Source organism: Populus trichocarpa, chromosome 11 (genome assembly GCF_000002775.5).
Source record: "Populus trichocarpa isolate Nisqually-1 chromosome 11, P.trichocarpa_v4.1, whole genome shotgun sequence".
Classification (NCBI taxonomy): domain Eukaryota; kingdom Viridiplantae; phylum Streptophyta; class Magnoliopsida; order Malpighiales; family Salicaceae; genus Populus; species Populus trichocarpa.
This window is the reverse complement of record NC_037295.2, coordinates 8931697-8955265: the sequence shown is the minus strand read 5'-3', so window position 1 is coordinate 8955265 and position 23569 is coordinate 8931697. Positions and strand designations below refer to the sequence as shown.

At 32.0% G+C, this 23569-nt stretch overlaps 2 protein-coding genes across 2 annotated transcripts; both read left to right on the top strand.

The window, feature by feature from the left end:
* The first annotated feature begins 4394 nt into the window (after positions 1-4394).
* Positions 4395-7388, top strand: LOC7497054 (pentatricopeptide repeat-containing protein At1g09900). The gene has a single exon (XM_002316682.4). It carries the CDS (start codon positions 4749-4751, stop codon positions 7185-7187), a length of 2439 nt encoding a protein of 812 aa, XP_002316718.2. The 5' UTR covers positions 4395-4748; the 3' UTR covers positions 7188-7388.
* A 10550-nt stretch (positions 7389-17938) lies between these two features.
* Positions 17939-22060, top strand: LOC7497057 (putative ALA-interacting subunit 2). The gene is made up of 8 exons (XM_024611689.2): positions 17939-18304; positions 18391-18455; positions 18557-18631; positions 18718-18834; positions 19353-19423; positions 19797-20094; positions 20737-21026; positions 21760-22060. Exons 1-8 carry the CDS (start codon positions 18244-18246, stop codon positions 21764-21766), a joined length of 984 nt encoding a protein of 327 aa, XP_024467457.1. The 5' UTR covers positions 17939-18243; the 3' UTR covers positions 21767-22060.
* The last annotated feature ends 1509 nt before the right edge of the window (positions 22061-23569 follow it).

Sequence of the window (23569 nt, the reverse complement as noted above, 5' to 3'; positions counted from 1 at the left end):
TCTATTTAAACGTGTAAAGATTGTTGAAATGTGTAAGCAATCAACGATATTTTTCAGTTCAATAAAACAGTAAAAACTTCCACTGTTCAAATCAAAATCTGCATTTTGTTTTTCACTTCCTTTTTTCCAATCTCTTCAAACTCTTTCATATATATATATATGCTCTTACGAGTCTACAGTTGCCAAGGCGCTGCATCAATTATTTTTACTTCCACCATTTAATTAATTAGTTGGATTTGTTAATTAGTGTATTTTTTTCAATTTTGAATTTGAAATGAAATGATTAGTTTCTCCCTTTAATAAGCCATTTGATCTGCTGTACTCTACTTAAAACTTTTGTTACCATCTTAATTTCACCATGAACAAGAAAAGTTTTCCATGTTATTAATGGCTCCTTGGGCTGATCCAAACAAGCCTTACACTACTAGAAATTCAACTAAAATCAATGGACTTACCGATGAAATTTTTCTGTCGGGAATTTACGGTAATATTTACCGACGGATGTAAATCCCTCGGTAATGTTGTCGGTATTTACCGACGGAACAATTCTGTCGGTATATACCGATATAATTACCGAGGGTCTATTTAGAATTTTGAAAAAAAAACAGGTCGATACGTGGAAGTTTTTTAGAGTGATTTTATCGATGGAATTACCGAGGGATTCAAACCGGGATCTCAGTACAGTGACGTGACCCCTTCACTGACAGAATCGCAGAGGAAATCACCGACGAAAAACTTCTGTCGGTGATTCCATATGTAAAAGTTAATATATCACCACGCTACTGACCCTCCCCTCCCCTCCCCTATTTCTCCTTCTTCTTCCCCCACCCTTGCATCTAAAGAAACTGCTCTACCCCCCTAGCTGCAAACACTCACCCCCCTAAACTATCCCCCTCTTCTCAACACAAGTCATCATTCTTTAACTTTTGTAGTCACAACATCCGTGTTCTGATTTATTGTGGATTTTGTCGTTTTTTGTAAGTAAATTTATCTTTTTTTTTTTAATTTTAACATTAAAATGTCAATTTTATTATTATTTAATGTTTTTTTTAGTATATGTATTTTGTTAGTGTATATACATGTTTATTGTTTTTTTCTCAAACAAACTTGTCGTATGAATGTATAATTTTGTGCTTGTTATGGTTTGTTTTAGATTTTATAAAATTGTATTTGTTTGTAAATTGTTGAAACTTATATCAAATTACCGAATTAGATGTGTTGTGATGAAATAAATAATAGCTTGTTTAACGGGTCCGTTTTAATTTTTATCAATTTGCGGAGTTGTAATTTCCGTAAATTTATGTGTATAAATTTGTATGAACATTGATAATGAATATAGAGAAGTTTTAATTAGTTTGTTGGATAATCTCGAGTTAAACCAATATTTTTGCAAATTTATTTACTTAACATAGTTAATTAATACATGTTGTCATCATTATTTTATAGAGGTTAGGTAGAAGTCATGAATGATCATTCATGGATGTATCGAGATTCACCACAAGGATTGCAGAGGATGGATTATTGTAATGGGGTTTAGGATTTTATTAATTTTGCAACATCTATTCCGAGAAATTTTAGTGGAGGCGGTATTAGGTGTCCATGCAGAAAGTGTAAAAATAAAAAGTATATGCATCCAGATATTGTAATGATGCATCTTCTCCATAAGGGGTTCATGGAGAATTACCTGTGTTGGTATGCACACGGAGAACTATTTGTTTGTAATGAGAGCATGGTAGAAAGGATGGTTGGATCAACTTCTAGTGCTAGCAACATACATGGAGTTGTAAATGACAATAGTATTCCTTACAGGAATATGGTTATGGATGCAATGAGAATGAATTAAGGTAATGCCAGTCAATGTCCAATTATAGAAGAAGAACATAATGCAAACGCGACCAGATTTTTTGATCTGTTAAAAATTCTGATGAACTATTATGGGATGACTGCACAAATCATAGTAAATTATCGGTCATCACATAGGTGTTCACCATCAAGTCGGATTGTGGGTTGAGTGAGGCCAGTTGTGACATAATTGTCAAATGGATGAGAAGTATTTTACCTAAAGAGAACAGGTTGAAAGAGAACTTCTACGCTGCTAAGTCCATGATGAAACTCCTCGGTTTAGGATATTAGAAAATTGACATGTGCTCTAACTTCTGCATGTTGTACTACCTTGAAAATGCTGAGCTGACCGAGTAAATGACATGTGGGCATTCCCATTGCAAACCCAGAACTGGCACGGGAAAGACTCTCATGGTATATAAAAAACTTAGATACTTCCCAATCACACCTAGACTGCAGAGGTTAGTCATGTCACCAAGGACTGCTGAGTACATGATATGACACCAATCACATGTTGCGGTTGATGGAGTGATGGTGCATTCTTTTGATGGCGAAGTATGGAAACACTTTAACAGTGTGCATCCTCACTTTCAATTGAATCAAGGAACATGCATCTTGGGTTGTGTATAGACGGATTCAACCTATTTGGGTCGTTTTCCGCTCCTTATTTTTGTTGGCCGATCATACTCACGGTTTATAACTTGCAACCAGGGATGTGTATGAGGCTAAAGTTCATGTTTTTATCTACGGTGATACCTGATCCGAGCAGTCCGGGACGGAATATAAATGTTTGTCTTTGACTGTTGATTGATAAGTTGACGCAGTTGTGATCCTCCGAAGCTTTGATTTATGTTATATCGAGAAAACATAATTTTCTTATGAGGGCAGCTTTGATGTGGACTATCAATGATTTTCCAACTTATGAAATGGTTTCTGGTTGGAGCACGCATGGAAAACTAACATGTTCATACTACATGGAAAACAACAAGGCATTCACGCTAACAAACAGAGATAAAGCTTTTTTTTCTAACTGCCACCATTGTTTCTTGCCAACAAATCACTGGTAAAGAAAGAATAGAAAATATTTCTTTGTTGGCAGAGTTGAAAAGGATGTTGCACCCCTGCGTCTTTTTAGTGAAGAATTGCATTGTGTTTGGTTTCCAATCTGGTAAGTAGAAGTTTTCTTGTTTTGGTTTGACCCACAACTAGGTAAAGCAAATTATTTTGTGGAAGCTTCCTTATTGGAAGATCAATCTTCTCCGCCATAACCTTGACGTCATACATATAAAAAAGAACGTGTTTGAGAATATTTTCAACACCCTCATAGATGTGAAAGGGAAGACAAATGACAACATTAAAGATATAATGAATATAACATTGTCTATCATTATGATATATATATATATATATATATATATATATATATATATATATATATATATATATAATTGACCTTATTTCTCATGTACATGCATTATTTGACAGGTGAAATTGCAATAAAAGTTTGAAGCATTACAAGTTGAGAATTGAGCTTTGTGGTTTTTTCATATATGATGTTTTTAGTCTAATGACATTGGTCACGTGTTTGAAAAGTTAATATGGGTTGATATTTTTTTTTTTTACTTATTTCTTTATGATTTAATTGTTTGACATTATTTTTTTAATGAGCTTTGTGGTTTTCTTCTATTTATTTTCTATCAGGTTATCCCAAACTGATGACTTGAAAAGTGTGTTTAAAGGGTTAACCTAAGTTGACTCATCATTTATTACCCAAGTTACATGCATACCATGCTAACATGGGTTGCCTTGGGCTATATCCAATTTCACTCTTTCATATTTAGTTAGTTAAAAATTAAACTACATTGTTTTTTCCCTTTTGAACAAATAGTTTTTTTTTTCCAAGTTATTGTGATCATTTTTAATTTTTTTTTATTGATTTACTATTATTATTGATTTTTTTTATCATGTAACTAAAATAAAAATCAATTTATTTAACTTAATAAGGTCTATAACTCGAATCGTAGATTTCTTTTCATATTTTAAAATGTGCTTGCGACATATAAATATTATTGCTTGTGAAAAAAAAACATGGCCCCACAACATAGCATAAGCCTATATCTAGTTAAAATTATATCTTATTGAATCGTTTTTCGATCAAGTTTTAATCTAATAAAAACATTTAAATGCTTATAACACATGGATGTAAGAAATTGCCCACTAACAAAACACCCAAATCATCTTATAAAAGGAAACAATAAAAGAAATTTAACAACTAAAATGAAAAAAAACCCTATTATAATCCACGGTATAAATAAAATGAGTAAATTAGAAATGAATGTACATTGTAATTATGAGCTTAATTGTAATTATAATTGTAAAAAAAATAAGTAAATTATTTCAAAATTTCTCTTTTTTTATGAGAGGATTATAAATTTTTTTATTAATTATTAAATTATTAAAATAGATATTTGTGTAAAGTAAATTTTTTTATTTTATGTTAAGGATATTTATATCATTTAACAAATCTTAAATCCTTAAAAAATCCCAATTTGAAGTGCGATGAATTTTGAATTACTTGAGAGGTTCGAGATCGAGGGTTTTTTTTTACCAAACTTTCTCTCTTCCGACCTCTCAAAACCTCCTTTAAACAAACATGGTGTTCGAAGTCCCTCCTCAGTCCTCTCTAACTGATTAACGCTGTCCCTTTCAATGTCCGAAGCGAAGCCACAAAGCAATCTCCAGTTTTAGTGTTATGTTTTTGGATTAGATTAGGTCAGATATTGAAGGAAGCTTTTCATTGGAATGGATCCTCAGGGGCAGATGCAGAGGCAGAGAAGCTGATTACTCTTTCATTCCTTGTGTTAATCACATCCTTTTACTTTTATTCATTGAAACTCAGAAAAAAAATGCTATATAATTTCGTTCCTTACTCCAAATTCCCAAAACTTGTAGCCTATATCCCTTTCTTTCACTTTGTTCATACTGCCAAAAAGCATTACCGCACCACCCCATTTCCCTATATTCATATGTTTCTTTCACTTTTTTCTTCAACAAATCATGGTCCTCATTCTTATTTTGATTCTGATTCTTCAACTACTAATTCCACTTCCCATCTTGTTGAAACTGAGAATTCTTATGATGCTAATGATGGGTTTGGAAAAATGGGTTTTAATTTTAGCAATGCTCACTGTCAAGTTTATTCTGATGGTTTTAGTGATGAGGTTGAAGAATCTGATGAAGAACGCGGCCAAGGTAACAGTTCATGTACTGATAGGAATCAAGGCACCAAAATGGATGAGGATTGGAGGAGAATTGAGATACACGAAGATGAATTTCGACATCCTTTGGTCAGAGAAATTTGTAGGTTGATTGAATGCAGGTCGGCTTGGAACCATAAGCTTGAAGGGAAAATGAGGCACTTGCTAAGAGGCCTCAAGCCTCGACTTGTTTGTGCTGTTTTGCTGTCTCAATCTGATGAAAGGGTTGCTTTGGATTTCTTCTTTTGGTCCGACAGGCAATGGCGGTATCGGCATGATCCAATTGTGTACTGTGTGATGCTTGATGTTCTTAGCAAAACTAAACTGTGTCAAGGTGCTAGGAGGGTTCTTCGGCTCATGGTACGTAGGGGAATTCAGCGTACGCCTCAAGATTTTTGTTGTGTGATGGTGTCTTATAGTCGGGCTGGTAAGTTGAGGAATGCAATGCAGGTCTTGACCATGATGCAGAAAGCAGGTATTGAACCTAATTTGTTGGTTTGTAACACTGCTATTCATGTTTTGGTGATGGCAAATATGTTGGAAAAGGCTTTGAGATTTCTAGAGAGAATGCAACTTCTTGGAATCATGCCAAATGTTGTCACTTATAACTGTTTGATCAAGGGATATTGTGATCTTCATAGGGTTGAAGATGCCATGGAGCTAATTTCTGAAATGCCATTGAAAGGATGCTCCCCAGATAAAGTTAGTTACTATACTGTAATGGGCTTCCTTTGCAAAAACAGAAGGATCAGAGAAGTGATGGACGTAATAGAGAAAATGGAGGATACTAAGTTGTTAGCGGATCAGGTTACTTATAATACATTAATACATATGCTTTGTAAGCATCAGCATGCAGATGAGGCACTTCAGTTTTTAAGAGAAGCACAAAAAAGGGGTTTTCAGGTTGATAAGGTTGGGTATAGTGCGATAGTTGATTCATATTGTAAGGAGGGAAGGATGGACCAGGCGAAAGAAATTGTGAATGAAATGTTCACAAGGGGCTGCATCCCTGATGTTGTGACTTACACAGCAATTATTAATGGATTTTCTCAGGCTGGGGAGGTTGGTCAAGCTAGGAAGATGCTTCAGCAAATGTACAAGCATGGCTGCAAACCAAACACTGTATCATATACAGCCTTCTTAAAAGGGCTTTGTCAAAAGGGGAACTCATCAGAGGCAAGGGAGATGATGAAGGCGAGTGAGGAACAGTGGTGGACCCCAAATGCTATTACCTATAGTGTTGTGATGCATGGGTTTCGGAGGGAAGGAAAGCTGTCTGATGCTTGTGATGTGGTGAGGGAGATGATTGGCAAGGGCTTTTTCCCAACTCCAGTTGAAATTAACTTACTACTTCAGTCTCTCTGCCGGATCGGCAGAGTGGATGAGGCAAAAAAGTTTATGGAGGAGTGTCTTAACATGGGGTGTGCTGTCAATGCTGTAAACTTTACTACTGTAATTCACAGATTTTGTCAGCAGGATGACATAGAAGCAGCTTTATCTTTGCTTGATGACATGTATCTAAGCAACAAACACCCTGATGCAGTCACTTATACGACGATAATTGATGCATTAGGAAAGAAAGGTAGAATAGAAGAGGCCACTGAGCTTACGTTGAAGATGCTGAAGAAGGGTATAGATCCTACACCAGTAACATATAGAACAGTGATTCATCGATATGGTCAAATAGGTAGGGTGGAAGATTTATTAAATTTATTAGATAAAATGCTTACAAGGCAAGAGTGTAGAACTGCATTTAATCAAGTTATTGAGAAGCTATGTACTTTTGGAAACCTAGAGGCGGCTGATAAACTCTTAGGTAAGGTTTTGAGAACAGCCTCAAGAATTGATGCTAACACATGCCATGTGCTAATGGAGAGTTATTTGAGAAAAGGGATCCCTCTGTCAGCATATAAAGTGGCTTGTCGTATGTTTAGTCGAAGTCTGATTCCTGATTTAAAGTTGTGTGAGAAGGTGTGCAAGAAACTAATGCAGGAAGGAAAGTCAGAGGAGGCAGACAATCTGTTCTTACGGTTTGTTGAGCGTGGGAATATTTCATCGCATTGTCTACGGCATTCTCAAACCGAGTGAGCATCAGTTTTCGCTTGAGATTAATTTTGTCCTGTTTCTGTGGCAATTGGAAGTCTGGTTTCTAAAATGATAAATACCTTTTCCATTCTTTTCTTATTTGTTAAGTATTCTCATCTTCCTCTCTATGACTATGAGGTTTGGAGAATATGTGCATTTGTTAGAATATTTCTTTTCCAAGTTTTCTTGAACCATATCTTTAAATTCTGCTTTGTTTTCTTGCTGTGTTGTTGATTTGGTCCCTCTTGATATGGAACAAATTTTGTGTGGCCAAGGCAGACAGTATGTGTATTTTGACTATAATAATTAAATAAAAAATAAAGTAATAATATGCTTAAATGAGATTAAATTTAAACAGATTTTGTATAAAAATCATATTAACAAGCATATGGAACTGAATGAAAAAATTTATCAACAGGTCCAAAATGTAAAGCAAGTGAATACTTAGTTATTAAGGATTCATTTTAGAGTTATTTTTAAATCTTTATATTTTACGCAATAGCAAATTAAAATGAATTCACACACGTCACATTGCATGCATAAATATAATTGTTATACATTTAACCGATTCAAGTTTCACTAGGTTTGAAACTACCAAAACTGGTTTTTAAGCTTAACTAGTTGATTGCTTGGACATATCAAGTGAACCGGTTGACTACTGTTCATTCGTGATGAACACTTAAGAATTTTGCAGGAACCGGTCGACAGAATTATATAGTCATTTGAATCAGTCGATCGCTTTAGGCGCCAAAGGCATTCTAACATCTAGTTTTTTTTTGGAAATACACACACATGCTCGTGCGCGCGCATGCACATACACATAACTCTCTTTTATGCAAAATTAAGTAGAGATTCTAAACATACATGATATAGAAGTTATTCCAAAAGAAAAATCAACTAGAAATCATCAATATTAACATACTCTAAGTTGTGCTAAATTAAATCTTTATATTCTAGTATAAGATTATAAAATCTCACACTCATTACATATACACATTTTCAATCATCCTAAATGCTATTGAATGAGCTATAAATATTAAAGTTTTCAATTGTATAATCTACTCTTTGAGAGAGTGAATCTTATTGTAAACAAATCATAATTGTAAACACTTGAGAGTTTGAATAAACTTTTGATATTGATAAGGTATTGCTACCAAGAAAAAAATCTTGAAGATGAGATATCTTTAAGTGGTATAATTGCTTGGTGTGGATACTCTTAATAGGACTTATATTAATACTGATATTGTGAGCAAAACTCTTACGTCCTTGCTAAAGTCTCAGGAAGCAAAGGTGATGACAATCAGAGAAGTTAAGGATCTCACTAAACTTCCATTGAAAGAGCTCATCGATTCACTAATGACTCATGAAATCACCATGGAAAAGCAAGAACTAGATAAGAAGCCAAATAAGAATTTGACATTCAAAACCATGCACCATGTTGATAGTGATGATGATGATGATGATGATGATGAAGTAGAAGAAAACATTGCACTTATAATAAGTCAATTCTAGAATTTTTTAAGAAAGAAGCAAGGGAATAAAAAGTTCTTAAATTTCAAGATGGATGAAAATAAGGAAGAATCTAGTAAGGTGGCATTTAGAAGCTACAAGTGCAACAAGACGGGACACGTTAAGGTCGATTGCCTTTTCTTTCAAAACAAGAAGAAGAACCATCATCATAAACAAGCAATGAAAGCAACATGGAGTGACGACTCAGACTCTAGCTCAAGTGATGATGAAGAACATGTTGCAAACATGTGTTTCATGACAATTGAAAGCGATAATAAGGTACTTTTTCGGATGATGAGTCTGACCACTCTTATGATGAACTACATAATGCCTTTGAATTATTATATGATGAATTTAAAAAGCTAAGCCATAAATATAGTTCATTGAAAAAGAGTCATACATGTTTACTTGTTGAAAAAAACACGTTAGAAAAGAAAGCATGCATTGTTATTAATAGTAACAAGGTTAACTAACTTGAAGAGGAAAATAAGGCTTTAAAAGGAAAATGGACAAATTGAATACCACGCTAGCAAAGTTCATTTAAGGTTCTAAGATTTTAGATATCATGCTTGCTAGTCAAAGAAATGTCTTCAACAAAAGAGGTCTAGGGCATCAACCCAAAAAAAAAATAAAAATTGAAGAACTATTTTTTTAAAGCCAAACAATCATATGACCAAAACTAAACATGTCATTATTGTAGAAGTATTGGTCATTTGATTTATGCATGTCCTATGAAGAAGGACAAAGTTGGTAACATGACTTAAGTTACAAAAGGACCTAAGAAGGTATGGGTGCCAAAAATCTCATCTTGATTTTGTGTGTATAGGAATCAAGAGAATATGAGGAATGATTCTTTGATAATGCTTGCTCAAGACACATGACCAGAGATAATTCATTGTTCTCAAGTATAACTAAGATCAATGCTGGAAAAGTCACATTTAGAGATAACTTAAAAGGAAAGATCATTGGAGTTGACAATATTGAAGGGAAGTCTTCTCCCTCAATAAAAAAGGTGTTTCTTGTGAATAATCTAAAACCTAATTTGCTAAGTATTAGTCAATTGTGTGATAAAGGGTACAAGATCATGTTTGATCATGCATGTTGTTTAATCCTTAAAAATAATAAAGTTTTATTTATTGGTAATAGAGAATGAAATGTTTACAAGATTAAAATTGATGCATGTTGAGGATAAAAAGTTGTCTTGTTGTTAGCATTAATGATAGTTTTCTTTGGCATAGAATATTAGGTAATATAAACAAGGCCATTCTTTCTAAACTTGTAAAAAATGAGCTTGTTAAAGGACTCCCTCATATTGCATTAAAAAATAAAAAGTTATGTGATGCTTACCAAATGGGTAAATAAGTGAAAATATCTTCTAAGAGTAAGAATCACATTTTTACTAAAAGACCTATGAAATTGCTACACATAGATCTATTTGGACCAATTAGAGCTAGAAGCATAAGCAATAATAGATATGTGTTTAGGATTATGGATGACTTTACAAGATATATATGAGTTTTGTTTTTAAAACCAAAATGAAAAAGGTTTTCCAATCATAAACATAAGGAGTGATGATGATGCTAAAGCTATAAGTGATTTATTTGAAATGTTTTGTAAAGAGAAAGGATATCATCATATATTTTTGTTACTCCTAGAACTCTCCAACAAAATGAGGTTGTGGAAAGAAAAAATCAGTCTTTTCAAGAAATGACAAGAACAATATTAAATGAATTTAATACCCCTAAATATTTTTGGGTAGAAGCTGCAAACACTTCTTGTTATGTTTTAAATCGTGTTATCTTGAAACTAGAGTTGAAAAAAACTCCTTATAAGCTTTGGAGTGGAAAGAAACCCAACATCTCATATTTCAAAGTTATTGGTTTAAAATGTTTTAATATTAACACCAACAATAACTTGGATAAGTTTGATTTAAAATTCGATGTTGGTATTTTTCTCGAATATTCTTTCTCTAGCAAAGTTTATAGAGTTTATAATAATAAAACACTTTGTTTTGAAGAATTCGTGCATGTTGCCTTTGAGGAAATTTAAAATGACATAATTGATGAGATTCTAGATGATGTAAATGAAAGTGTTCAGCATTTAAGTTTTAATAATAAGACACCTATGAAGAGAAACAATGAAGAGATGAACAAGGATCAACCAAGCTCAAGTCATCAACAAGAAATAGTATGTATCTTTTTTGTGCCAACAAAAAAGCTAAGGTATATAAGCTTTCATCCTCCCGAGTTAATTACTTGTAATCTATTTGAAGGAACTAAGACTAGAACATCTCTTAGCAACATCAATGAACATTGTACAATTGTTTCGCATATAGATCTCAAATCCTACCTAGAAGCTAAAAAAGGTGCAAATTAAATTTTAGCCTTGCAAGATGAGCTAAACCAATTTGAAATGAATAATGTTTGAGAAATCTCCCTAGATCTTGGAGTCTTGCACAATATATCTAACTAACACTGGTCTCTAACTCAGAATATAGACCTTGGAGTCTTGCACAATATATCTCAAATTAGGAATGAGCCAACGATTAAATCTTCTTAGATTGGAATAAAACTAAGCTAACCTGAAAATTGACAAGCTACTATTCAACATGAAAAAAAAACTTGCTAGAGAGTTTATTTCCAATCTCCACCATCTAAAATGAAAAAAAAATCAGAGTTATGTTTGGACTAATCGACATCTTCGCTATTGTAAAGGTCAATTTTCCATTAATTACAACCTTTTCTTTTATTTATACCTTTATGTATTTTATTTTATTTTTCACAAAACTATCCAGTTTTATGCTTAAATTGCCAGTCCTTACCGAACTTTGATTGAGATGAGATCTTAAAAAAAGGTAGGACAACATATTTATAGATCTCATGCAAAATTACATCTCGATCCAACTATTGGATTGAAAACTCTACTCTTTAGTGTAAAATTAATCAGTTCGTGACTTCATCAATAATCTAGATTTTTTTGTTCAATCATCACATAAATCATATCAATTATGCTTCTAAACCCTTAGGGTCATTTTATTGTTTTGAAATATATTTATTTTAAATTTGCATTATCCTTTTTTTATAGTTTATTCTTTATTACCTCACTTATTCCATATAATTTTTTTTTTATCATTTTCCTTATTATTTTACCCATTAAAATGCATTATTGGTTTCGCCGTCGTTATGAATTCCAAACTAAAATTTATTTTATATGATCATCCCCTCCATTATATATCACAATCATTGTTATTATCATCATTTATTTATTCTTTCTTATCTCGGTTTCCATCACTCATTGAGGTCTTACTACTTTCAGTCTTACATTTACACAGGGGTTTACAAGATATGTGAAAGAAAATCAAGCTAACATGTTAACAAGGAAGTTACACTTCACAAAATAAAGTTATGAAAAACTTTAGTAGGTCTTTAAGGTCTCTAATGTTGTTTATCTTTAAGTGAGTGATTGTTAAGCAATGGAGACAAATAACCCTCCTCTCCTACTTGTAGTAAAAAAGTTGTTGCAAATTAAGTTAGTTATGTGTCTTCGTTGGTTGGATTGTGTGCCACTATTAGTTGAATTATGTGCCATTATAAAAGGATGAATGTGAAATTAAGCTGGATTATTTACATTGTTGATTATAAATAGAAGCATAAACAAATAGAACATGCAATCAAGCTGAAAATTAAAACATTAAGATTGAGAGAAAAGAGTGTGTAAGGTGAGGAGAGAAGAGAGTTCTTCTTTTCCATTGTAAATTATGATTTTTCTTTGAAAAAATAAAATCAGCAGCTTTATAAATGTAAGCAATTGTCGAACCATATTAAAATTATTTGTGTTCTACTTTTAGGAATTTCGAACACTTCGTTCATCATAAAATGGACAATCTCATACAAAACATAATCTAGTTTTATTTCATTTCACTAGGCAAATAACACCCTAATTTATTTGATAATTTAATTCATCCATTTTTTTAACCACAAGCATATATATTATATATAATGAGTTAAGATAACTAATTGATAATGAATGAGTTTATTTGTTGCAGAAATCACAAAGTAGATGATAAGAAACTATTAGGATTTGAATTTGTACAAATTACTACAAATAAAGTTAAAGTTATCAACGAAAGAATAAAGATGGCTTAGGATGGATAAAAAAGCTATGCTAACAATTAAAGAAGATCAATGGAGTTTGAGATAAAGGGCTGGGTGTTTTTAAAGGTTGCCCTATGAAAGAATATCATTCAATTCAGAATGAAGGGTAAATTTGCTCCGAGGTATATTAGTTTGTTGGAAGTTATAAGGAAAATTTGGACCAGTATCTTATTAGTTGGAATTACCTCTTATGATGTCAAAGGTGCATGAAGTGTTTCATGTATCATTACTTTGGAAGGCCATGGTAGACCCTTCGTATGTATCGCCATAAGTCCCAATGGAGATCCGAGATGATTAAATAGTGGAAATGAAGCCGATAATGATTATGGATAAAAGAGAAAAAGAGTTAAAAAATAAGAAAGTTCCTTTAGTAAGTGTGTTATAGAGCAACTCTCAAATTAAAAAAGAAACATAGGAGAGATATGATGTGATGAAGAGAAAGAAACCAAGTTTATTTGATGATTAAGGTAAGAAAAACTAATTTTTAGGAACGAAATTTTGTTAAGAGAGGAGAATGTAAAACCATAAGTTTTTATTATAAGAAGAATAATATGAAATAAATAGTGTTTTCTTTGAAGGGTCTAAAAATAAATAAATAAATAAAAGAAGGGAAGATTGAAATTGTAAAAAAAAAAAAAGATTGGACGTGAAAGAAAAGATTTAGATGGTGAGTAGAATGAACTCTAAATCTTTTTTAAAGAAAAAAAAAGAAAAAAAAGTAGCAGCCTCTCTTAAAGGGAAGATAGTCACTATTTTGAATAAAAAAAATCTTTCTTAAAAGGAAGAGAGTCATTGTTTTGAATTAAAAAAAAAAAGAGGGAAGGGGAGATAACTTCTCTTTTTTTTTTTTTTTAACCGTAGTCTCTTAAATAAAACACTTTAAAACAAGAAATTGAAAGAAACACATAGAGGGAGATTTATAAAGTGAAACTTTACATAAGCCAGAAATCATGAACATAATAAAGGGAAATAAGAACTCAAAGAAAGATTAAGAAAAGAAAGGAAGAGAGATTTAGTCTGAAGAACTTATTCAAAAAGGGTTTAATTAAGTTCAAGAAATAAGGTAAAGTGTCTATTAAACCCAAATAATGTACTTTGAGATGAGATTGTGGGGTAGAAAGCAAAATCCCCAATCCTTAAGAAAATTAGGGTTTATGAAAAAATTGAGAAAAATATGTTCTTTGCAAATATTTTAGGATATAACCCCAAAATGAAGGTTTCTTGTATGTTCTTTGTTGCAAATTATAAATGATAAGTGTTAAGGGGACATCTTACATGAAATATGTGTTGTTGCTTGTATGAAAGTCTGGTGAAAGATTTAATTTCTTGAGTTTTTGAATTTTAAAGATATGTAGAAATGAATGTATCCCCTTAAAGAATCCATCATTTGGTGTACTAAGTATGAAATTTGCATGAGTATGAGTTGATCTTGAAAGGAATGAAAAACTCAAGATTTCAGGGATGAAGTTTCGACTAGGAAAAAAAATAAAAGAAAAATTTTCCAGTATCCAAATCGGGCTAGCTATTTTAAGAAATGGCTAGATCGATTCAAGAAATGGTCAGACTGTTTCTCAAAATAGCCAGACCATTTTGGCTACTGTTTTATGGTAGTTTGATTTTGTGTTTTTGTCTTTTCTTGTTTTTTATCCAAATGTTTTAGGTTGTTTAAGGAATATGAATGATTATTACGTGGATAAGAAAACATATTAAGTGAATAACTTGTATGATAGCATTTCATATATTGGAATGTTAAGTCAAAAACTTATGTGTAATGATGTAAGGGTACATGTATTCATGAGTAACAAATATCTGAATTGTTAAAAGAATACTGAGTAACGTGTTCTTAATATTATTAAGTAGAGAATGTGATATGAGACTTGATGTGATACAGGAGAGGCATCAGCTATGAGATCCCAAGAAAGTGGAACAAGACCAGCGAGAGGAACATATAGGTGTTTGTCACCTTAAAACCTCTTTAATTTATAGTAACTGTTATAAGTTACTAATTCCAATAAAAGGATTGTTGATTTGTATAATATGTGTTGTGGACGGTAAGTACTTATGAAATCTCAGTGTGAAGATTTGTTTAAATAAGTGTTGGGTTGTTGAATGAAAAGCCAACCCCATGAGTAGGGCTTAGTTGATTAAATAGAATTTACAGAAACAAGTGCATATTGTTTTTATGAAAAATAGTCAGCCATATGTGTGGGGGCTAAGGTTAAAGCCCTTTAGAGGGCAAGATTGATGCATTCTTATGCATGGAAGTTGGCCACAAGAGTGGAGACTAAAAAATGTTATCATCAAATCAGTCATGAGAAAATAAAGACTTGATCATAAAATTAATGTATTGACCACAAGTGTGGGGATAATGTGGAATTTATGGTTAGTCGTATTAGTAGAGATTAGGAAGGTGCTGAACATCCACCTTAGGAATAGAAGCCAATTGAAAGAAAGGAACAATCCTTAATTATATCAAACGCTATTTAGTTGTAGGACTTTATCAGTTTCCAATTAGTTATAGGATTTTTATATTTTATGTTAATCATAATACTTTTTAGAAAATTATAATAAACTTATTTGTTGAATTACGGGGATTGTTAAGCTATTATAGTAAAGATTTATTAATGTCAATGAATTTCATCATTTTATTTTAATTATAAGATTGCAATATTTTACTATTTTAAGTGCTTCCACTATATCAATGTATTGAAAAAATTATATGTGATTGTTTGATTGAAAAATTTATGCAGTTGGTTATAAATAGTGCATTACAGGTGGAAATGAGTACACCTGAGACTATATATGTGTGTGCGCGTGTGTGCGTGTGTGATTTTTATGTGACATATTATTGGTTATTTTATGTACCCATATATTGAGATATGGGTGGTGTTATAATAATCCTAACTCAAATTCATGAAATCAAGTATCAATTTCATTCGTATTCACTTAAACTTGTATAATCAAGTCTAAAACTCCTTACATGATGATAAATTGAGCTTCAAATCATAACTAGTCAAAATTCTTCCACCCCTCTCTTTCCTTTCACTTTGTCCAAGAGTTTTTCTCTCTTCTTCTCATCTCTTTCACTTGATTTCTCTTTAGATTTTATGTTATATCATGTTAATCTATCATTCCCTCACCTTTCATGTCAATCTCATACTCCTTCTCACGGATTCTACTGTTTAACTTAGCTTTTCTCTCTTTTAACTTAGCTTTTCTATCTTTTTTCTTCATTTTCCCCTTTCTTTAGCAGCCCATGCTAAAATATAAAAAGGAGAAAGGGCTGTATTTTTTTGCTAAAGTCTATTTTACCCCTTTAAATTGTGTATGTTTTATTTTTTTGTATTTCAGTTCAACTTTCAATATTTTCATAAGGCCTTCTCAAACTCTTATTTCTTTGAAGTTTTAACCTGGGATATAAAAACATGTTAGGAGGATCGCTATAAAATCTAAGCCTACTACAACTATCATATCAATATTTATGTTTGATATCATAAAACTGGATAATACTAGAATTACAGCCCGAATTTGATTTCAAGCCCAACTTCTAACATGTCGTTCTATCTCGTCCAGATGAAGTACATATGTCTACTTTTCAACCGAACTAGAATTGAAATAAAACTCCTTTGAAGCTCGAGTTATCGGCCGAACAGTAGCTAAAGGTCTAGTGTGACAAATTTAGCTCTTTTTAACTCGAACCTCTGAACTTAGCCCATTAATTTCATCTTTGAACCTCTTCAATTTTGACTTTATATTAGGCCCAATTGGTGGCATAGACAAGATCAATTTATTTATTTTTTATCATTTATTTCATCTACGAACTAATTATCGTTTCACAGTAACAGTACTGATTTTTACTCGAGGTTTACACCAACACTTTTTCATGTAGTTCTTATCTTAAAATTTATTCCTCATTTTCCTTATCATTTCTTGAAATTATTTTCTCATTCTTTAAACACATTTATTTTCATTTCTTCCATCTATCATCATCCCTTCTAGGTTAAATATTCATTTCACTTAGTAAAATTTCCCCTCGTCAATTTTATAAATTTTTCTAAGGGATTTACAATATTGACTAAAGCATTTTAAGTGATTTTTATAATAATTTCACTAAAATATATTTAATTAAAATAAATTTGAGATAAATTGTAATAAAAAAAACAAAAGACTAAAGATCAATTATAGACACTTGAAAGTCCTAACAAGTAAAAGTTAAAATTCAGACTAAATTCCTTTCTTTGTAAAATAAAATCAAGTTAAATAGGTATAGCACCGTTAAAGCTTTCAAGCTTATATGAAAATTCATATATCCAAAGCAATACTAAAGATTAAGCATATATAATTCAAGATTTAGATATAATTATTAATCAAAGGATTCATACACGTGAAGAATATATAAAAATAATTTTTATCTAGTTTGTATCCAGATTTATTATTGTATTTTTGTTCACCATTTCTAATATTGTTTTAATACATATTTTTTTTATGTACATGGGGCATCATAGATTTAAGTTAGAAGATTCAAATTTTAAAAAAATGCACCTCTTTTTTTTTTTTTTTTCGTTCTACTAAAACTCTAGTTATAATTTAGTCCTTGTAGTTATCAAAATAAGTAAATTAATTCTTGTAGTATAAAAAACAATCAAATAGTTATTTAATTATTGTTTATCATGTTTAATTTAATTGTATTTTTTTCCAAAAAATTGCTTTCTTTTTTCCTTAAATTTTCTATCCTATTTACTTGTTTTTTTTACCTTTTCTATTTTTTTAAAATAAAAAATGAAATGAAAAAGAGCATGAAATGGATGAAAATGATCAAGTTATAAATAAATACAAAAGAATAGGGATTAAGTAATAATTTCTTAAACCACGAGGATTATATATATGATAAGTTTTAAATTTTGAGGTCGAAATTTCCAAAAGTTTGTGCTATTCTGAGGTAATTCTTTTTTTTTTAATCTTATTTAGTTACTAATTTTGAGTAAAGATTTTAGATAAAATTAAAAACAAATTTGATGCAATAAATGGGCGGAGAGCGTTTTGAGCAGAAGGTATGCATGTTTTATTTATTGTATTTCAGAAAATGGAAATGCTGTCAAGTGTCAACCAACCAAATAAGTGAGAAAGACTCAAGACAACAAGAAGAGAGAGAGAGAGAGAGAGAGAGAGAGAATCGATGATTCCAAATTCGTGAAGGGAAGCAATCCCTCCCTCACACGCACATGCATGCTCTTCTCTTTTCCCTTTTAACCAGAAATAATTCATTCCAACTCCCACTTTCCTCCTCTTCGATTTCTTCCTCTGCGATTCATTTGGTTGCTTTGCACGGTGCTTGATCCAACTTCTCACTATTTTATTTTGATTTTCACCGGAAACAAATTATAGCAGGATCGTTGATGGAGTTGGGCAGAGCAAGCTCCCCAGCAGTTCGAACAATTCCAATAGACTCACCAATTTGTAATGTTTATTTTCTTAAGAAATTGAATATATTGGAAATAAGCGAATTATTTTGTTCATAAAACTATCTGTGTATTTGCTGACAGCTGCTTTGAATAAGTTTAAACAGCAGAATCTCCCAGCATGTAAGCCAGTCCTCAAGCCATCCTGTGTGAGTCTCAGTTATCTACAACCACCAGATATGTGTGTGTGTGTGTGTGTGAATCCTTCTTTTTCTTTTTCAAGTGTTGATATTGTTTTTTGTTTTTGTAGGTTATTACTTCTTTTTTGGTGCTCGGTTTTATTTTCGTTCCTATTGGACTTACCACTCTTTGTGCTTCTCGTACTGTAACTACTCTCGCTACCTGTCATTTCATCCCTTTGCTCTGTTTAGGACTTTTATTTTCCTTCTTTTGATTGGTGTTTTCTTATAGGTTGTCGAAATTGTTGATCGCTATGATTCGGGATGTGTTCCTGGGGCATTTAGAAGCAACAAAGTGTCCTTTATCAAAGATACCTCTCTTCCCAAAAACTGCTCTCGGATCCTCAAGGTCAGACTCTGTTTCCACATTAAATTTATCTTCAATATGTGTTGATTTTGCAGTTGTTGCTCTTAAAATTTGCAAAGCTTTGTACGGTGCTTCCCCACAAACATGTAGTTGTCACTTGTTCTGATATTTCCTTTTCTTTTCTTCTATTTATTGCTTATTTTCATGAATGAGGCATTGCATGATATGGGCTTCACTTGTTCCATTTTATGATTGAGTTTATTTGCCACTTACACTGCATGAAGCTTGTTTGACTGTCATCAGTCTTCTAACATGTTTTTGTAAATGGAAGTTTTGGTGGTTTCTAATTTTATGAATCTCAGGAAACATGATTTTGTGCTATGCAGTGATTCGTTAACAAACCAGGTTTTTATATATATATATCCACGCTTGAAAAGACTGTGTCTGCAAGTGACTTCAGTCTGAAAAATCTATTTTATTTATGTAACCATGGATTCCATTGAATCTCATATCTCCTCTATTGTTGTTCCCATTTGTTCATTTTGTACCTTGTTATGTAGGTGCGCAAGCATATGAAAGCTCCAATTTATATCTATTATCAGCTTGACAATTACTATCAAAATCACCGAAGGTGAGATTTCTTTCCTTCACTTCCAATGTAGTGCTATTTCTGAATTTTTGGTTTAGTTAATGATTTTTCTTCTTCTTTCTTTGTTATTGTTACTTTTCTTGTATACCCATCCTTCTGTTCAATGTGTACTGTTAGTAGCTCTGCCTTTGCAGTTAAGTTCTTTAGTAAGCTAGTTGTGCATCTATTTTGTTTTAGGGAGCTTTTGAAGAAATCCCTTCGCAAGTCTGTTTCTAAGTCTGGCGTTATTATTTTATATAATTGCCTTATAGCATTGCTTCTCATGGTGGCTCGCTTGAAAACTCTGCTGCTTGCTTTTCTCCATTGTTATCCTGACATCATTAACTTGCATCATTAACTCCTGGATACATTCCAGGTATGTGAAAAGTAGAAGTGATCAGCAACTCTTACATGGACTTAAGTCCAACAATACAAGTTCCTGTGAACCTGAAGAGTTCAATAATGGTCTTCCTGTTGTCCCTTGTGGGCTGATAGCATGGAGTTTGTTCAATGACACGTACACATTTGTTCGTGGAACAAAAGAATTGAGGATCAATAGGAAGAATATTGCATGGGAGAGTGATCGTGATAGCAAATTTGGGAAGCATGTATATCCCCTTAATTTCCAGAATGGAACCTTGATCGGTGGTGGGAAACTAGATCCCCATATCCCTGTATGTATTGACAGTTTATTACTTTTTGTTAGTTTGCTCTTTCTATAATTTATTATCTGAACATATTACCACCACGGAACACCTTCCATGCAACATTCTCTTTCGCATAACTTTGCTATACCACTTTTTTATTCATAGCCTTCATTGCTTGTATTCTAGAGCAAGTGGATCTTCTTTCTTTTAACTGATCTCTTATCCACATTACATGGCTTAATGTTTTGATAAAAGTAGCAGCTATGCAAAATTGCACGATGCTTTTTAAAAATTGTGCTGAATATCTATGATAGAAATTGTCAATGCAAGAAAGGGAATGTTAAATCATTTCTTGATTGAGTTGATTTTTCATGTCTTTTTATGGGGAATGAAAGTGCACCTGTCTCCAGATTGTACCCTACATCTAGATCTCAATATCCCTTATTCAGTATTACCCTAGGTGCAACAATTGTCTCACATGGATATGATATGAAGAAAATTTATAGGTTGTCTGATTCATCTTTCACAGAATTTCTCACATAAATATAGTCTACTGGTTCTAAATCATTCTCTGAATATACTGTTACAGATGAAATAAGTCTTGTCTTTTCGTTTTCTTTCCTTTCTCTTGCTTGGCATTTGTTGATGGGGTTGTTGCTACATTAATAGCTAAGTGATCAAGAGGATCTCATTGTATGGATGCGCACTGCTGCTCTTCCTAGCTTCCGCAAGTTGTATGGTAGAATTGAAGAGGACTTGGAGGCAGATGATGTTATAGTGGTCCATCTAATGAACAATTATAACACGTACAGCTTTGGAGGAAAAAAGAAGCTTGTTCTTTCAACATCAAGTTGGTTAGGAGGAAGGAATGACTTCCTTGGAGTTGCCTACATCTTTGTTGGCGGTTCTTCTATAATCCTCTCAATTGTCTTCTTGTTGCTTCATATGAAAAATTCAAGGTAGTAAACTTATTCCCAGACCAATTTCCTTTAAATTTTTGTATATTCATTTTCACATCAAAACACTAAAACTAAGCAATCATTGACTCGAACTTGAGGCTTGTGAAGAATGTTTATGACATACTCTCAATTTTCTTTAATACTCAATGCCTGTTTTTTGGTGCAAAAATTAATATGGGGATCTAATTTGATCATCTCACCTTTATATATGATACTTACTAGAAATTCATCCAATATACATGTTAGTTGTAATGGTTCTTATAAATATTATTATCACAAATTTTCCTCCCAAATATCTCCTTTTTGTGTTGGGCTTCTTGTTCAGCTGCATTATGTACCACCTCATTTGTCCAATTATTATTTTCAGGTTCATTTTTTCTCTGTTTCCTTTCTCCACGTGCAAAAATCATTGAAAACATTTGCCTAGTGTTCAGCATTTCTTATGGTATTATTACAACTTGGAATTTTGTATGGATATTTGTGGCGAGCTATGCTGTATTGTTATGAAATTGTCATGTTTAAACAATGGCACTGTAGTTTTCTTATGCAGCATAGCCTTGTTTATGTCTGCTACCTATACATTGTGACTCAAGATGTGTTCTCTGCCAAGATTTTCCATTAATGTGATAGCAACTAGTTTGCTGGAGCTTGCATGCATTAACAAGTTACATATACATTAGTCCAGTTTGATGATTTAATAACCAGACACTAATCTCATAGATGCTCGATGCAGGTACTAAAGAGTCCTTGGCGGTTCTTTTTTGGTTTCTGACAGGCCTTGTGTGGACAAAGCTGTATCATCCTGGAGTGGAAAAGACCATTCTAGTTGAAGAGGTGACGATGCTTTCCAATTTAAGATTATTAAATGATAATTGTAGTAGTCGTGTATTTTGTGTTGAAATTGCTGAACAACTTGAAAATGTGTTAGGACTGACACAAAGAGCTTGAGGGTGATTCAAAAGAAAAGAGTGATATCTGATGCTCATTACATTTTAAAAAAAAAAAATTAAGAAAAATTTCAAATATGAATAGAAGATTTTGTGTGCATTTAATAAAATCAGCTGATAATTATTTGTGTAAATAAATAATAAATACTAAAAAAAGTGGTTAATGATAACAAAAACCGAACTTTGAAGCTAAGTAATAGATTCAAATTAATAAAGAGGCTTGGCCTTAATTTCTTTTTTCTTGGCTCAAGGGGCTGACGATCCCTTTTCTAGGTGGCGCACTGTCTAATTGCTTAGTTTCCAACCAATATAGTAATAATAAAAAATTTAGGCTAGTTTTTTTTATATCTAAAAAATATTTTTTCAATTTATTTTTACCTGAAAGTAAATAATAAAATGCCTGTTATACTCTCCTATTAAATCAATCTATCAACTTAAAACACTTTTTAATTGCTCACAAAACACTAAATTCTCAACCTGCGTTAACTTTTCAAGCAAGATAAAAAATGTAAAACCTTCATCAAAATTCTTTTCATGAATTAAAACTTGTTGATACAAATATTTTTTTTTATTGTTAAATTATAGTCAAGTGACAAGTTTTTTTTTTAATATAATAAAGATTCTCTTCTTTTTAAAATTTAAATGTAAATAAAATGAAATTTTGAATCAAGATATATATATATATATATATATATATATATAAAGGCAAAGAGCAAAACCTCTTATTTTTTGCCTTATTATCAAATTTGATCCCCTCATTTCAATTTCAATTTTACATAAACAACAAAACAAAATTATGTTTTGCAACATCAACACCAACATAATGCATAATGTCGAGATTTTTAAAGAAAATAAATCAAAACAAATCGGATAAATAAAAAATTAATAAAAAGCTAAAAGTAAAGGAAATTGTTCAAGTGAACACTGTTTTGTTAAAGGATCCATAGTGATTTCTAAAGGCCTTTTAATTTATTTTTTTTAATTGTAATTTGATCATACCTTATAGATAATTAATTTATTATTGTCGACATGTATATATTTTTATGAGATTTTGTATGGGATTTAAGAAAATAGAAATTGGTGTGTATGATGATTTAATGATTATATTCTTTCGGCAGCCTTAGAGCCTCGGCTTCATCAGCAATAAAAATGGCTCCCTTCACCCAAATGTCACCTAAAAGTATTATTAGATCGATCAATCCTGGGTGGACTTAACTTGACTTAGTCATTCCAGCCAATTTCTTGGCTCGAGCCAAGCCTGGGATGTTCTCGAGGTTTCAGGCTTATTAAAAAAAAAATGTAGAAGGGAAAAAGCAACCCCTAAAATGGTTACTAATTACAACATAACATCTAATGTTTTATATGAATAGTTATCTCAAAGCAATAACAATAGCAATTCATACTGACAAAAGGAACAAACACCTTTATCAAAGGTGAATCAAGGAATTAAAATCCCCTTAAAACTTATTACATCTGCCAAAAAATGAAGATCATGGTGGTTGATGGCATGGCGTGGAAGTGGGTTATGGATGATGTTGGACAAATGAAGCTGATAAGATACAAGAAAAGGTTGACCAAAAAAATTTAGATTCCAGA